The sequence below is a fragment of the Echinops telfairi genome, unplaced genomic scaffold (assembly GCF_000313985.2).
Source record: "Echinops telfairi isolate 266 unplaced genomic scaffold, ASM31398v2 ScPeMD7_7425;HRSCAF=8463, whole genome shotgun sequence".
Classification (NCBI taxonomy): Eukaryota; Metazoa; Chordata; class Mammalia; order Afrosoricida; family Tenrecidae; genus Echinops; species Echinops telfairi.
Window position 1 is genome coordinate 8,270,024 of NW_022111325.1, and position 13,185 is coordinate 8,283,208.

Sequence of the window (13,185 nt, forward strand, 5' to 3'; positions counted from 1 at the left end):
TTTCTGTGGTACTTCCTTCCATGGTGGGGGTCGGGCTGATTCTGGTTAGGACCGGCGTATGGTCCAGTCTTTTTGAAGATTCCTCCACACGTTACATTGCCCTCCTGGTTTGGCGTGTCATGGTGGAGTCTGTATGCACATTCCAGTTCCGTGGGGACACAACCAATACTCTCCCCCTGGGTGAGTTAGTGCCCTGTCCCGTTCCCCTCCCCCCCCCCACCGTGCCATCAACTCAGTTTCTCCCCGCCCCGCTTCTCCCTCCACCTGACCCCCTTCCCCTTCTTTATGTTGGACTCTCATGTACCTCCCTGGGTGTGGTCTGCCCTCCCCCCAACTATCTATGCTTCCACCCGTTCATTGCGAGATAGGTGTCTATTCTTCTGTTCCTGCCATGCTGATTGTACTTACCTCAGGGGACTCATGTTATACCTGTCCTTTTGAGTTTGGCTTATCTTGCTTAACATGATTCCTTCCAGCTCTTCCCACGAAACGATATATTTCATGTGATCGTCCGTGGTTTTCAGTGCTGTGTAGTACTCCATTGTGTGTATGTGCTAGAGCTTACTAATCCACTCATCTATTGATGGAAACAGGCTGTTTCCAAGTCTTTGCGATTGTGAATTGTGCCGCAATAAACATTGGAGCGCAGATGACTGGTTGTGTTTTATTTGTTGCTTCCACTGGGTATATGCCCAGTAGAGGGATGACTGGGTCATAAGGTAGATCAATTCCATTTTCTCCAGATTGGTTTCCACAGTGGCTGTACAAATCTACATTACCACCAGCAGTGGAGGAGGGTTCCTACTTCACCACAGCCCCTCCAACACTTGTTGCTCTCTGATTTGCTGATTTGGGCTAGTCTCAGGTGTGTTAGGTGGTATCTCATGGTTGTTTTGATTTGCATTTCTCTTATGGCTAATGACCTGGAACACTTTCTCATATGCTTATTGGCCATATGGGTCTCCTCCCTAGTAAAAGCTCTTTTCAGTTCTTTTGCCCATTTCCTTAGGAGGTTAACTGTTTTCCTCTTTTTGCAGGTCATGATGGTGTTGTCGATTTTAGTAATGAGCCCTTTGTCTGATGTGTCATTACTAAAAAGCCTCTCCCAGCCTGTGGGTTGTCTTGTCACACTCTTGGTGATGTCTTTCAAGGTGCACAGGTGCTTTATTCTTATTAAACCCACTTGTCGATTTCCAGTTCACCTGTGTGTATACCCTTCCCTATTGCAGTGAGCCTATGAGTTCCCTGGGCCAGTGCTCTGAGGTTAGTCCCAATTCCCTCCTTGATGGTCCTGATGGTTTGGGGTTTAACTCCTAGGTCTGTGATCCACTTTGAGTTTATTCTTGTGCATGGGGTGAGGTAAACGTCTTATTTCATCTTTCTACATGTGGATATCCATTGTTTCCAGCACCACTTGTTGAAAAGGGCATCCGCTTCCCACTTGATGGTTTGGGGACCCTTGTCGAAGATCAGTTGTCTATATGCTGATGGTTTTAGTCTTGGACTTTCTATTCTTTTCCACTGGCCTGAGTGTCTGTCGTTGTGCCAGGACCACGCTGTTTTGACCACTGTAGCTGTGCAATAGGCATTAAAATCGGGTAAGGCGAGTCCTCCAACTGTGTCCTTCTTCTTGAGGAGTTCTCTTCTAATTCTGGGTTTTTTTCCCTCTCCATATGAAATTGGTGATCAGTTTTTCCAATTCTTTGAAGAAGGTTGATGGTATTTGAATTGGTATGACATTGAACTTGTAAAGTGCTTTAGGTAAGATTGTCATCTTTACCATGTTAAGCCTTCCAATCCACGAGCAGGGGATGTTCTTCCATTTGTGGAGGTCGCTTTTGGTTTCCTGTAGTAGGGTCTTATAGTTTTCCTTGTATAGGTCTATAGGTCTTTAGTTTTTTTTGTTAAATATATTCCTAGGTATTTCAGTTTGTTCTTAGCTACTGTGAAGGGTACTTCCTTCTTAATCCCCTCTTCCATGATCCTGTCCGATGTGTATAGAAAACCTACCAACTTCTGTTTATTAATCTTGTATCCTGCCACTCTTCCAGCTGTAAGTACTCCAGCTGTGGAGCTTTTGGGGTTTTCGATGTACAGGATCATGTCGTCTGCAAATAGCGATAGTTTCACCTTCTCCTCTCGCATTTGGATCCCTTTGATGTCCTTCTGCTGTCTTTTGTTGTTAGCCAGAACCTCCAGATCGATATTGAGTAGAAGTGGGGACAGGGGGCATCCTTCTCTCTACCATTTTTCTGTGGGATTGTTTTTGTCTTTTCTCCATTGACTATGATGTTAGCCGTTGGCCTTTCATAGATAACTTGTATCAGCTTGAGGAACTTACCTTCCAATCCTATCTTCATGAGTGTCTTAATTAGGAATGGGTGTTGGATGTTGTCAAATGCTTTTTCAGCATCTATGGATATTATCATATGGTTTTTTTCTTCTTGATGTGGTGTATAATATTGATGTGTTTTTGGATGTTAAACCATCCCTGCATCCTTGGAATGAATCCTACCTGGTCGTGGTGGATGATATGTTTTATATACTTCTGTATTCTATTGGCCAATATTTTGTTAAGGATTTTTGTATCTATGTTCATTAGAGATATTGGTCTGTAATTCTCTATACCTGTGGAGTCCTTGCCCTGTTTGGATATCAAAGTAATGCTGGCTTCGTAGAATGAGTTTGGGAGTTTGCCATCCTCTTCTATGTTATGGAATACTTTGTGGAGGATTGGTGTCAACTCTTCCCTGAATGCTTGGTAGAATTCTACTGTGAAGCCATCTGGCCCTGGGGCTTTTTTTGTTGTTAGATTTTGATTATCCTCTCTATTTCTTCTTTCGCTATGGGTTTTTTGTGGTTCTTGATTTCTGTATGAGATAATCTAGGGAAAGACTGTTTTTCCAAATATTTATCCATGTCTTCCATGTTTCTAAATTCATTAGTACTTTGTGATTATCCTTTAATTCTCATTGGGATCTGTTGTTATTGCCCCTGTTTCATCCCTCATTCTGGCTATTGATGTTTGCTCCTTTCTATCCTTGGTAAACTTTGCCAAAGGTCTGTCAATTGTGTTAAGTCTTTTGTAGAACCAGCTTTTAGCTGCATTTATCTTTTGCGTTGCACTCTTGTCATCCCACTGGTTTAACTCTGCCACGATTTTTATTACTTCTTTTCTCTTGCTATTGGAAGGATTGTTCTGCTGACTCTTCTAGTTGTTGGAAGTTTTGTTTTAACGTATCTGTCATATGCCTCTCTTCTTTTTTCATATATGCATTTAATGATATCAAGCTACATCTGGTAACTGCCTTCACAGTGTCCCATAAGTTTTGATACGTTATATTCTCGTTCTTGTTTGTTTCTAGAAACTTCGTAATATCCTCTTTAATTTGGGCCTGTACCCATTCATGTCGCAGGAGATCGTTGTTCATCCTCCAATTGGTTGTGCTTGCTTTTCTGGACATCCTCTTATTAATCTCCAGCTTTATGGCATGGTGATCTGAGAAAGATGTCTGGATAATATGTATGTGTTTGAATTTACTCAGGCTGGACTTGTGTCTCAGCATGTGGTCTATTCTTGAAAAAAGATCCATGTGGACTTGAGAAGAATGTGAATTCTTTTCCATTTCAATGGACAGCTCCATAAATGTCTATCAGGCCCTGTTGCCTAATTACATTGTTTAGCTCTATGGCCTCTTTGCTGAGCTTCTTTCCCAGTGATCGGTCTTTCTCTGATAGTGGAGTGTTAAAGTCACCTACTATGATTGTTGAGTCCGTGATTTCTCTTTTCATCTTTTTAATAGTTTGTTTGATGAAATTCGCACCATTATTAGGAGCATAAATATTCGATATTCTAGGTGCTTCTTGGTTTACTGAACCTTTGAGCATTATGTAGTGTCCCTCTTTGTCTCTTTTTATGGTTTGGATCTTGAGGTCCATTTTGTCGGAGATTAAGATAGCCACCCCTGCCTTTTTTGAGTTACCATTTGCTTGGTAAACTTTCTGACAGCCTTTTATTCTTAGCATATTCTTGTCTGTGGGCTTAAGATGTGTCTCTTGCAGGCAGCAGATTGATGGATTATGTTTTCTGAGCCAGTCCTCAAGCATTTTCTTTTAATGTACAAATTGAGTCCATTGGTATTCAGAGTTATTATCACTATCTGTGGATTCATAGTTGTCATACCATGTTTTGTGTTTTGGGTGTTTACCTATCTCCCTTCATATTAGTGTGCTATGTTTCAGTGGAGAGTTCTATCTTGTCTTCTTTTCGATCTGAGACCCTGTTGTCCTGATAATTGATGCTGGCATGTTGACTTCTAGATGCAGATGGGCTATATGGTTGTCTCCTGTTTGTTCTTGGTGGAGGTTGGTCCTCTGGCCATTGTGAGTCAGCCAGTATCTTCCGCAGGGTCAGGTGTCTTGCAGCATATTATTTGAGTCTTTCCTTGTCCTGGAAGACCCTTATCTCACCATCTATCTTAATGGATCGCTTGGCAGCCTACACGATTCTGGGGGAGGCATTTTTTTCCTTTCAGCTTTTGGAAGATGTTGCTCCATTCTCTCCTCCTTTTCATGGTATCTGCTGATAGGTCTGAGCATACTCTTACCTGCGCTCCTTTGTATGTGACTGTCTTCCTTTCTCTTGGTGCTCATAAAATGTTCTCTTTTCCCTCGAAGTTGGATATTTTTACTATTATATGCCTTGGCATGTTCTTCTTGGAGTCTAGTCTAGCTGGCATCCTTTCTGCTTCCTGTATGAGTGCCTGGTTCTCTCTTGTTAGGGTGGGAAAGTTTTCTTCCAGAAATTCCTTTGATATCTTGGCTGTCGACTTGTGTGTTGTGTTGTGCTCTGGTAGACCGATTATTCGAATATTATACCTCTTCATAACATCTGTCATTGACCGAGATGTCCCACAAATCGGATCCTGGATCACCGAGGCCCCAGCTCAGGACAAATGCGGGGGGTGGGGGGTGGGGGTGCTGTGCGGGGGGGATATTTCACTAACCAGACTCCTTCCACTCAGCTGCCTGGACACCAAACCCGCCTTGTTCAAAAGAGTTCTGAGTATGCGGGTCCCCTGATACACCATCTTCCCAGAAGTCTTGTGCATCTTAACAGAGTCAATCTTCACAACATACTATGACAAAGATATCCTTACTCTTCCCAAATATACAGGTATAGAAACTAATACTCAGAGAGACCAAGGGATTTACCAAGGCCACATAGCAAAAACAGAATTGGAACTCTGGGTTCTGTCTACCCAGGGTCTGGCTATATCTGGCAGATGGATCTAGGTCCTGGCTCAATAAGCATCTAAACTCTTTGTCTCAAGTCTGGAATTCCCCAACTGCCATTTACAAAAAGAGACACAATAGTGGACTTTAAAATAAGAGAGATTGCATTCAAATCCTGGCTCAAGTAATTACACTCGGTGGTGTGGAGTAAGTCATAAATCTCAGGTCAAGTCATAAAACTCAGGTACTTATTTATTACTGCAGCCTCTTGCCCACAACAATATCTGTTCAATATGTATTTGTAGAATGGAAATATCTTCTGCAGTAACATGGGATTTAAAAGAGGAAAGTAGTATAGCCATTATGTTCTGACCATCATGTATTCCAACCTCACTTGTTATCATTTGAATTAATATCGTTTTTTTCCTCTTTGAAGGGCCTGAAAAAAGCGTGAACCATTATATTATACCTATCACAATCATTCTTCTCGCCTTTGTATGTGTTGGGATTTGGCGCATTTGGAAGCGAAAAAAAAAGTGTGAGTTTTCTGAAACCAATGATGTCTTCCAGCACATTTCTTTGGGACCTTCCTTTCCTCTGGAGAATTATCTGTATTTAAGTAATCTGCTTCTACCATTTGTCTCCCAAGATCTCACTTTTTCTTAGAATGATGGGTTGGATGGAAAGGAGATATAGGTGGGGCTCTTTAGTCATAGCCAATCAAAATCTAATTCAAGCTAGGATGTCTACAGGAGGGACAACTTACTATTTATTTGTCACATCATCAACCTGTGGGAATGGCAGAATGGACAAATACCTTCTGGACTCAAATGTAGCAGAGCTCCCCATCTCTGTCTCCACTTCTCTCTCTGAGCCAGTTTACTCTCTGACTGGAGCCAACAAGGAGTACTGATGGGGCACTGCTTAAACACTTGGCTGCTAACCTAAGGATCCAGGATTGGCACCTACCAGCTACTCCATGGATAAATATGCAGCAGGCTTCTTCCATAAAGATTACAGCACTGGAAGCTCTCTGGGAAGTTCTATTGTGTCCTATAGAATCACTGAGTCAAATGCGACTCAATGACAAGGCTTAGCTAGGTTTTTTAATTAAAACCAACAGCGGGGCGAGTGTGAAGGATGGGGCACCACAAAGTCATGATAGCTCCAGACTCACACATACTGTTAGCTGAACACCATAAAGGGGGAAAGGATGTTTCCCTCCAACTTTGATTTGAAAATTATCAGAAAATTGTTTTGATTGATACTGTGACAGGTTACATGGCTGTTTGGGGGGCCAGCCAGATGAACAAGGGGATATAGTGTTATGATTGGTAATGCTTTCTAGAATCTCACTTGTAGAGTAGATATGGAGTTGTTCAAACACACACACACACACACACACACACAATGGTTGGAACACACATGGGTCCTGGAAGAACCACTAAGAGGAGGAAAACGATTTGAATGAGTGGTTACTACAGAGGGATTAGCGCTCTCCTTTGAGAAAGAGGGAAGGAAGCTCCAAAGCCTTTTCCTTGGTGGAAGGTGGCTCAAGACTTCAGTCACTTCTTCCCATGGGCTTATGCACACATTAGCCTTCATCAGTCCCCTAAAGCCTCTTCTCTGTTCATTTCCCTGAACATCTCTTTGCTTCTTCTCTGATGCTCAAAGAAACTTCTCTTATCACAGCCCCCTTGGTTAACCTTCTCTGCCTTCATTTCTTAGGTTCAGCACTCATCTTAGGTTCCAGCCAAGCTCAGGGTCCAGCTGACACATCAGGTAATATCACCAATGATGCTCAAAGCCTTGCTACCCAAGTGTGGTCTGCCAACCACCAACATGGGGATCACCCAGGACTTTGTTGGAAATGCAGAATCATAGGCCCCATCTCAGAATCTGATCCAAAATCTGCATTTTAACAAGATCCCCAAGTGATTCGTATGCCTATTTAATAGAAGGTGGTTTGGGAATAAAAAAACCTCAACCGGGATAGATGGTTGAGAGATGGTGGCCAGAGCTAGTAGAAGCAGTTGTGTTGGGTGGAATTTTGAGATCTCTTCAGGCAGTGATGTTTATCACTTGAATGTGCCTGTGATGAAAACAGAGTTATTCTCTACATGCTGAGAATGGGGGGAAAGCATGAAGTAAAAGAGTGACTCTGTGACAGGAGCAAAATTAGAATTTAATTAAAATTAAAGCCCGTGAGATGGTATACTCAGTTCCAGAGTATCATTGAAACTGGTTTCCCATCTTTATATTTTAATAAATAATCAATACAGTATTCAGAACTCAAATAACATAATGCATGCAAAATTAGCATTGTTCTGATGCAGGGTGGGGTAGAGATGTGAGATGCCTGCCCTTACTCTCCTACCCCCATCCCACCATCTTAAATTACCACCTGGTACTCTGGAGCGCTGAAGTCCTAAGGAATCCCCAAACTCCGCCCACTTGGTTCACCCCTTGCTAAACAAAACAACAAAAGGCCTCTATGTCATCTCTCATAGAAGGGTTCTCTCAAGGATCTGAAATTGAAAGGGGATGAGGGGGGGAGGCCTGGTCATGCCCTGGGTTACATGTTGGGCAAGGAGCTGCTAGCCAAGAGGTCAGCAATTTGAAACCATCAGCCACTCCTAGGAAAAAAGACACTGCTTTCTACTCCCTTGAACCATCATCGTCTCAGGAATCTGGGGCTACAGGGTCACTATGAGATGGAATCAAGTCAATGGCGGTGAGTTGGAGTTGGAGTTTGAGGGAAGAGAACTCAAGTATTCCCACAAGGGAATACTTTCCTCAGAATCAAAAAATGTAGATGGAATCAAGTCAATGGCGGTGAGTTGGAGTTGGAGTTGGAGGGAAGAGAATTCAAGTATTCCCACAAGGGAACACTTTCCTCAGAAAGAAAAAATGTAGTCAAGAGACAGGGAATGTGACTAGACTATGAAGTGTCCCTCCTCACAGCACCCTCCTCACAGCTGGCAGGGCAGAAGTCTTATCCTCCCATCCTGGGCCATCCTTTCTGGGTGCCTTGGATGGATGAGGATGAGTGGAGAAGTGCTAAGGAGACCACCATTATTCCGGTGCCTCCTCAGTGCCCCAAAGCTCACCTTAGCTCCCAAGGCTTGCTTCTTAAATTTTCCACTATCTCTCTAAGGCCCCCTCTTCTCTAGAGCCACTGCCACTGCCTTAGTTCACGCTGCCACCACTTTTTGTGGTGTTGTTTATTATAGGGCTTTTTACTGAGAAGTCACATGGTATGCAATAAAGAGTGGATCTTCTTCCCAATCCCAATCTTCCGTTCAAATCCCAAACTCCAGATCACATTCCCTGCAACCACCATTGAAATGTATGCATGTCTAAATCCTTCTTGGGATTTTTATACATTTAAAGGTCCTATATACAGTGGGGCTTCAAAAAGTGTGTGGACATTTTTCATTATCTTTTAATTCCATTTTTCCACAAATTTTATCTAACCTCTCATTTATGCCTATGTAGGACTCCTTCTAATTCTCCTAATAATATACAGCCAATTTATACCAATTTTGTGAACTTTGATTTTTCAATTTAACAGTACATACTGGAAACACTAATATATGTAGATGATTTATTCTGCTCTCATTTATTCCATTCTGTAGATGCACCTTAACTTATTTAACCAGTTCTTTTTATTTTTTTAAACATTTTATTAGGGGCTCATACAACTGTTATCGCAATCCATACACACATCAATTGTGTAAAGCGCATTTGTACATCATTCTCAAAACATTTTCTCTCCACTTAAACCTCCGACATTAGGTCCTCATTTTTCCCCTCCCTCATGAGCCCTTGATAGTTTATAAATTGGTATTTTGTCATATCTTGCCCTGTCCGACATCTCCCTTCACCCACTTTTCGGTTGTCTGTCCACCATGGAGGAGGTCACATATAGTTCCTTGTAATAACCAGTTCTTATTAGCAAATATTTCTTTTCCTTGATATTTCTTTCCAAAAACGATATGATTTCCTAGTGGGCCATCCCACCTCCACAGAGTTACTTCTTTCATTGCCTTTTCCTCACCACTTTCCAAAGCTCAGCTCTGACCTGTTCTAAAAACATCAATGGCTCTTGTGGCCTTTGTCGATCAAAAGGCAATACAGTCTAGTGGTCAGGTGTATGGGTGCTGGGCTCAGAAATCCCGTATCCAAATGCCAGCTCTCTTCTCATGGGTGGTGTGATCTTGGATGATTTACTCTTAGCCTCAGTTTCCTGGTGACTGGGTCTTTTGCCCATAGAGCAGCAAGATGGATTTCAACTGGCAACCTTTCAGTTAGCAGCCAAGTGCCATTCGCACCACAAGGACTCCTCCTGGCACATGTATTATGTATTAATAAATGTAAACCATTGTTATTATGCTCATAAACTTAGGTCAAACAGGCTGTTGAATGTGCTTCCAAGGGCAGAGTTTACATCCACCCCAAAGTACCACCCTAGCTGTGCAGAGCAGGCACCCATGCTGATGATCCTATGCCCAAGGCAAGGAAGCTATTAAATATTTTTAATATCATCCTTTCCCAAGAGGGTGGCACAGGTTCCACAACTGCCTTTGATCATACTGCTCCGTCCACCAGGAATGCTCATTCGCTTTTGAGAACCCCGCCTTTCTTCAAGGCCAAATTCAAACACCACCACCTTTACCAGTCATCTGCTGCTTTCCTAACCAGAAATGATTTCTCCCCACCCCTCTGTATTGTTCACATACCTTTTATATGACTTATACAATCTGTATTAATTGATTTGAAATGGCAGGATCACGCATAGTTTACCTTTGTGTTTCCAGGAACACCTGGCATGGTGCTTGGCATGGTGCGACCCATGCACCCAGTTCTCCCTAAGACTAGCTGGGTCCATCACAGACCCTAATCACTGTTTATCAACTAATCAGTGTTTAGCAGATGAGTGAATAAATAGATGCTTCAAAAGAAGGAGAGACAAACCGTCGTATTCCACCCCCAAAATGTTGAGAAAAACCTCCCTGCCAGTTTCCTGTGCCCATCTGCAGGGGTCGGAGCACATTTGGATCTTTGTTGAAAAACAAGAGAGAGATGGCAGTTGACATAGTTTTTTGTGTTGTTGGGTTTTTTTTTAATCTATTCTGCATAATGTGTTCCAGAACATAGAGTTGGCCAGACTCTATACACAATGATTTCTGAGAGGTATGAAACGCTAGGCCATCCTACCAAAGCTGCCAGACGACCCCAGCCCAAGCAGGCTTCAAACAGCACTGACAGCACCTCAATGACTGCGGAGGAAGAGGACACAGGCAGCACGCAAGTCAGCAGAAGGGATTTACGTCACTTGGCCCCTCAGGAGGAGAGGGCCTTTGAGGGGCAGACCCAGCATGATCTCATCACTCCAAACAAGGCAATCGACAATACAGTGTATTCACAAGTGTTTCACAAGTTTCAGGTGAGTTCTTTGGGTCACCACCTCTTTCTCACTCCTCCCCCACTAGGACCATCCACTACCCTAGAAAACTAGTCCCACCAAACTAGGCATGTGACAGGGGTGTGACCAGGACCATGGTGCATGGGCAGGACATTGTGCCTCTATCCATATTCACCAAACCTCAGGTCCCTTGGGATGGGAGTGGCCATCTCTTAGCTCCCTAGGGCTGTGATTAATAGCAGAGGGAGGTGGTGTGGAACCAGAGGATCTGTCCCCTCTGTTCCAAGGCTGCTTTGATCTTCCGGGTTAAAACCAGAAGGGTTGTTTGTAGGTGAAACTTTGAAAATACCTCCTTTGGCTAGTCTGTGGTTATTTTCTTACAGGGAGAGTGGCCAGTTCCTCAGAAGAATGACAATTCGCTCACAGTATACTGCTCCATACAAAAACCCCAGCTGGTGAGAACAATATTTTTTACAGATCCCACAAATGAGGAACTATTGCCCACAGCATTTTAACTGACAGTACTAGATCCACAGAGCTGAGGACTTTAACTTCTACCCATTACACACCTTTGGCACATTTCATGGTCACCAGAGATGCTTAAAAATACATATGCCTGGCTTACATCTGGATGCCAAAGGCTGAACGTTTTAATAAGGTGCATTACTCTATCCATAGCTTAGCTCCAACCCAAATTCTTTTATCATAAAGCCTTTCTACTCCTCATTGCTGTGATGCATAGGGATTTCCCAAGTTTGAAAAACCGTGAGATCTGCACACATCATTTAGAAAGCAGTTGTGTAGTCCACACTTATTCAGGTATGCAGTTGAGCTGAGCAGTCACCTGACGCACATCTTGACTTCTAGAGCATGGCCCAATGGCTAGTCATCTATGGACTTCACGGCAAATCCACACTATTCCCGTATGCCCAAAGCTGCTCTCCCAGTCCTTTGGGTTGGGATCAATACTGCTCCCTCAGACAAAAATGGACATCAGTCAGTCCCTGCCCTGCGTTTATAATTGTGCTTGCCTGGCTACTCTTCCATGGCTCCCACACCACCCCCAGGAAATGGAGGCCCCTGAAACCACCCTTTCACAATATGCAAAAAGAGATCTAGATATTCCTTCAGTCAAGTTTTAGAATAAATTTATTGTGGAGGATGAATTTATTTATTTTTATATTTGGGGGTCTCCTAAAGTCACGATTGCCCACTTGATCAGAAAATTCTCAAATTTACTTTAGTTACTAATTTCTAACATGTGTCTCTCTACTCTGTAGATCAAAGATGAATGCTCTTGCCAAGCCATGAATGACACCTAACCTCCCCTCTTCCCTGCATCATCCTAGGTCTCATCTGATCTGTAGATGAACCCTCTCTGGCAAGGCAAATCCTGGAGTAGTCAGAACAGGAAGGTTTAAGGGTCTGTGCCATTACTTTGGCACTTACAGCAGAATTATCTTTATGTGAATGTTTGCTTTCTCCAGCTAGGACAGAGACTGGTTGTCTTCCTTTTGCCCCTTGATTTGATGAACTGAACTATTTTATCTATCCTTTGCACAGTCCACTCTGCAGGATTACAATGAACAGATGCTTCACCAACTTGACTGATTACACATTCTCGAGACCAGTCCACATGACCTTACTTCCATAGAATTGACCAACCAGTCATAGCTGGTCTCACCTTCTACGTTCTAGGAACTGCAGGCTTCCAGGTTTTGTTGACTCTGTTCTTTTATCTTCTGATTCACAGGGAAGAACACCACCAGAACAGAATGATGAGCCCCCTGAAATTCCTACCTATGAGAATTCCAACTGAAAACAAAAACAGCTGTGTGTGTGTGTGTGCATGTGTGTGTAATTTGTGTAATTTACTTTTATACAAACAAACTTAATGAGTGAATGAGAAAGTGATAAATGTTCAATAACTCTTTATTTGTAAATATAATCCAGTACTCTCAAGTACTGTATCCCATGGAACAGATAATAAAACCCAGAACTCACGACTTTTCATGTTAGAGAAATATTTATATTTCTATTGTTAATTTTGAATGTTTGCTATGTTGATATTTTTGCAAAGTCATTACCTCTGTGAGTATTATATTAAATGCATGCTAGGTTGTATTTACTGGTACAGCAAAACTATTTTAAAGTTGAAGTGACAAATATTATTGGTTATAAAACTTAGAGCACGTGATTGGATTATTTTAGATCCCTCAGTTTTGCATGTCATATAAGACTGAAACTCCTATTGGCTGCTTACCAGGACATGTACAAGAGCATGTCGTTGCGTTTGCTTTATGGAAAGAGCTTTGCTGGCCCTGCTGGCTGGAACTGCTGAATCTGCAGACACAGATGTGCAAGAATGGTCTCTCAGAATGGGTGGGTGGCCTTTTATTTATTAACATAAACCATCCATGCCCAGGGCATCCACGTGCATACATAACAAATGTACCAAGACTTATTAGAGTTCATTTTTTGACAGAAATCGTGTACTTCCAAGAAATCACCAAGAGAAGGGG

At 42.6% G+C, this 13,185-nt stretch overlaps 1 protein-coding gene across 1 annotated transcript in view; it reads left to right on the forward strand.

The window, feature by feature from the left end:
• Nucleotides 1–12,634, forward strand: part of LY9 (lymphocyte antigen 9) — a 33,227-nt gene extending 20,593 nt beyond the window's left edge. Inside the window, 5 exon segments of the mRNA XM_045298513.1 lie at nucleotides 5,672–5,773; nucleotides 6,964–7,017; nucleotides 10,389–10,684; nucleotides 11,047–11,118; nucleotides 12,417–12,634. Of these exon segments, the coding sequence (XP_045154448.1) occupies nucleotides 5,672–5,773; nucleotides 6,964–7,017; nucleotides 10,389–10,684; nucleotides 11,047–11,118; nucleotides 12,417–12,482 (590 nt within the window). The 3' untranslated portion in view covers nucleotides 12,483–12,634.
• Nucleotides 12,635–13,185: the final 551 nt, after the last annotated feature.